The sequence below is a fragment of the Merops nubicus genome, unplaced genomic scaffold (assembly GCF_000691845.1).
Source record: "Merops nubicus isolate BGI_N331 unplaced genomic scaffold, ASM69184v1 scaffold22433, whole genome shotgun sequence".
Classification (NCBI taxonomy): domain Eukaryota; kingdom Metazoa; phylum Chordata; class Aves; order Coraciiformes; family Meropidae; genus Merops; species Merops nubicus.
The window spans coordinates 16,160-20,188 of NW_008599885.1; the positions used below are offsets into that span (position 1 = coordinate 16,160).

Below are 4,029 nucleotides of genomic sequence, written 5' to 3' on the forward strand. Positions count from 1 at the left end.
CTCAGCAGGCTTGACTTGAGTACCTCCATGTGACTGAGAACAATTGGGGTTCTCTGAGCCTGCCCACACCTGGAGTACTTTGCCTTACTTGCAGGAACTGCTAACCCTTGGTGTTGCCAGGACGGCTCACTCCAATCCGGTCAAGAGGAACTCCAAATCGTCTCTTAGGCAGCTCCACCACTTTCCTGCATGGAAAAAAAAAGCAAAGGTGGAGTGAAAGAATTGGAGAAAGACATCATAGAAATAATCAAAATGTTACTACACCTTTGATTCCTCTATTCATCCCACTAACAACTTATTGTTCAGATAGAACAGCTGTGCAGGAGCAGTCAAAGATATGAGTGTTTAAAGATAAGATACTTCATTTGTCTTACAAATAATAGGCAGGAGTTGCACCTGTTTTACAGACTGTCTGACACTGATCCACTATCCCTCTTTTTATTTGGCAACAAACAAATCATTTCACATCTTATTTTCTATTCAGAAAAGAAAGGAGATATGCTGCATATACAAAGGGGAATTTTTTCATGCATAGTATCATGTACTTCAGGTGACTCCTTAGCCTGGATCTTTGAAATCTCCAGGGCCAACTGAGGCTAAGATAAGCAAGGAGGTAGGTAGAATTGTATAGGAGCAGAAAGAATGATTCAGAGAAACCCTAGCATGATTTTCCTGTGGTGTCACCTGAAATGCACTGTTCTTAAAATTGGATAGTAGCAATCCTTTGGTGAGATTGAAAATGGGGGCGTTCGGGAATTTTTTCCTCTATACAGTACATTTCCTGATGATTTGATGAATGAGAGCATGAGGAATCTGTGAAGGAAGTTCTATGCAAGAATATTTTATTACAATTTTTTATATATATATAAAAGAAGACATTTTCTCATCTTAATTCAGAATTTTGAGCACTTCTTCCACCAGCAGAAGTTTTATTTTAAATAATTGTGGAAATGGTGAGATTTTCTGCAGCTGAGAATAATCTCAACTTTTGCCCTTGGACATATATGCCAGTGAAATGCAGGTCTAATACTTGCCAGTGAAATGCAGATAGGGAGAGTCTTCTCTCTATCTGTCCTTGTCAAGGAACATAAATAGAAACTCTGTTCTGCAATTTGGCAACTGCAAAATGACCATCGGGAGATGGTCACTTGAGGCTAGCTCAATGTGCTAGCACTGCCATGCTGGCTTTGGGGGCTCTGCACACCCCAGCCAGGACTATCATGGTCTCATCTGAGCAGCCTCCCTTCCTCCCACCTCCTGGGCATGGGCTGAAGCCCAGAGACGTTATTTCAGCATTAACAGCCAATTTCACACTTCTTTTCTAGCTGATGAGGTCAGGAAAAGGGAACTGGCAGTGTAATAATTATGTAGGAACCACCACATGGGTCATGCTGGAGTGGCTGGAGAACATCACAAATGAAGGGGAGCCATTTGTTTAGCCTTCACTGGCCGCTCCTCAAACACCTACATACCCAGCTTTGTGGCACCAAGCCATAGGGAAAGCAAGCCAAGGGCTGACCCTCAGTCTATTGCCTTTGCCCTCCAGGGGTAGGCATGAGGTGGTGGGAAGCAGGTGGGAGACTTGGGCTGCTGGTGCCTTCCTGGATTATGCAATGATGATGTGGTGTGGTGGCTTCTGCATCCTTAGTTGTAACACCCTCATGCTCTCTAGTTAAACAGAGAGGGAAATCATCAAGTCATGCCCTCGGGAAAGGCTGGGTGGGCAGAAAAGGCAGGGCAGAGGAGCTTCCCCTCTTGTGGCCATCCCAAGCCACAGCAGGACAAGCCACTACTCCCTCCCCAGCCTCCTGCTCTGGTTCTGTCTTCCAAACCAGGCTGTGCCTATTTCAGCACTTACTAGGGATCAAGTAAGTGCTATTTCCTATTTAAAGCAGCCTTTTCTAAGATTCCTGGAGTCTCTTTCTCTCCATCTGTATACAGGTCTTTTTACATCTTCTGAATACTCTTGTCTTCTTGTGTGCTTTTCCCATGCTTTCAAAGCTTTACAAATTGATGTTGATGAGCAAGATTAGAATCTGGACTCTCCTGTAACTTGTGTGTACTACAACACTCTGTTAAGTGTATTTATGTTTGATCTGCAATTTTCCAAAAGTTTCAGTTGTCTTGCCAGGCACTACACACACTATTAACTCAGAGGGCTGAATCTAACAGCTTTCACAGTCCAAAAGTCATTATCTGGTCTATAAAGGTGACTGTCTCAGCTGGTACAACAATGAGCTGTTGTCTGCTTTGTGCACAATGGTGACAGGGTTCTCAGTCCTCTGTTTTACTCCTCTGAGTACAGCAGCCTGTTCCTGTTCCACCTAAAAGTACAGCTTTTACCTTTAGGTACTGTTTCATAACACTTAGCTAATCTGTAGTCCCTGCTGCTGGTGGTATCTGACTATCAATGCAGTGATCAAAGCAGCTCAGACGGTTCTAATAATTGAATCAATCCCAAACTTGAAAGCTAATCAGCTTCCCCAGAGTGGTAACCTCAGTGCAAACCTGCAAACTGTGCTGACGATGCTGGGAAAGGAGGAATTTTGTGCAGTGTATCACTCATTTGCATGAGCTCAGACACAAGCTGTTAGAAAACTTGGACAATTTTTGATTTTCAGCACAATTCACACACACCCCCCCCCGCCTTGTACCACACATAGAATGAATCAAGATTTCACCCAAAACGCTCAAGACAAATTTGGAATACTATGTACTTTTGAAAAAAAGGCACTGCAGCTTTAAAAGTGACCTTGTATTTCTTCTCCTGGAAAGGGAAAGCATGCTAAAAAGCAAATAAAGAATGGGCTGATTTTGATCTCTTGAAGAGATATACAGAGCGGAATTGTTCTACTCAAGGTTTTAAGAATTTCATATTTTATCACTTTTGGCTGCAGTCTAAAAGTCCTAGTAGCAGACTGGGTAGATAAATGGAAAAACAACACAAAAATATTGCAAAACTGTTTGAAAAAAATTACTTGTAATGTCGACTGGCTCTTCTGAATACTTTCCACTTCCAGATTAACGCTAAGCATGTTATTAAATACTTTGTGGCACTGGGGATTCTATCCAAAAGAAGACAGTTAACAGAAGAAGGGAACAAGACAGTTAAGCTCTTTCAGATATAGTGAGCTTTGCCCTAAACTCGCTGGCTCTCCCCAGCCAGGTCAACCATCATTGCCTGGCCCTGTTATAAACATGCTTATCTTCAAACGTGTGCTGTGAAGGTGTTACTGTGCTGCTGTATTGATTACAACCTGGCTGTCATAAATTGATCCAGATCTTGAATCTCATTCTACATTCCATTTTCACAACGTGTTCTTCATCTGGCTGTTCAAGATGTGCACACCATCATACCTTCTTTTCACGCCAGCTTCAGGAACACCTAGGCCTGCCCCTTTGCTTTTGAACCTCAGAAAAATTTTGATTTAATATTTTTCTTATAATAAAAAACAAACAAACAGTTTTAAAGTGAATGTTAGTTCATGACAGTGGAAAGAAATTTACTAAAAAAATGCACATGCTTAAGTGTTCTTTGTTAGCTGTGTGGCTCTGTAGGGATAAATGAACAAATGCATGTATTATTCATCATGTATGAATTAATCCTCCAGCTCAAGGATTACACACCATGCAACTGTGATGGTTTCTGAAGAGATTTTGGTACCCTGACCAAAGGCACCTCACAACTGACCAGTAAACCTGGTGGCTAAAGCTAACCCATCTGTAACCAGGACACCCACCAACAGTCTTCTTCCAACTTCATCACTGGTAGTAGCATGTCAGAATTTACCTCTGTTTTCCTTTAGTGTCCATAGAAGTTGAAGAAATTCTGTCGATCGGGGAGCCAAATCCTGGGAAACTTCTTTTCTTCTTGGTCTCGGTCACCTCATTTTCCAGAGACACCAGCTCATCAAGAAGGAACAATTTGGCTGCCAAGCTGGTGGCTGATTTCTCTTCACTGGCAATGGGATGTACTCCCATGCCCAGAGCTGCAGACGGCTCCAAAGGCTGCAGAAGCAAGCAGGGATG

At 42.5% G+C, this 4,029-nt stretch overlaps 1 protein-coding gene across 1 annotated transcript in view; it reads right to left on the reverse strand.

The window, feature by feature from the left end:
* Positions 1 to 4,029, reverse strand: part of OSTN (osteocrin) — a 14,431-nt gene that overhangs the window by 361 nt on the left and 10,041 nt on the right. The window contains exons 3-4 of the mRNA XM_008937553.1: positions 3,791 to 4,008; positions 89 to 185 (exon numbers count right to left, since the gene is read on the reverse strand). Coding sequence (XP_008935801.1) covers positions 101 to 185; positions 3,791 to 4,008 — 303 coding nt within the window. The 3' untranslated portion in view covers positions 89 to 100. The remainder of the gene's footprint in view (positions 1 to 88; positions 186 to 3,790; positions 4,009 to 4,029) is intronic.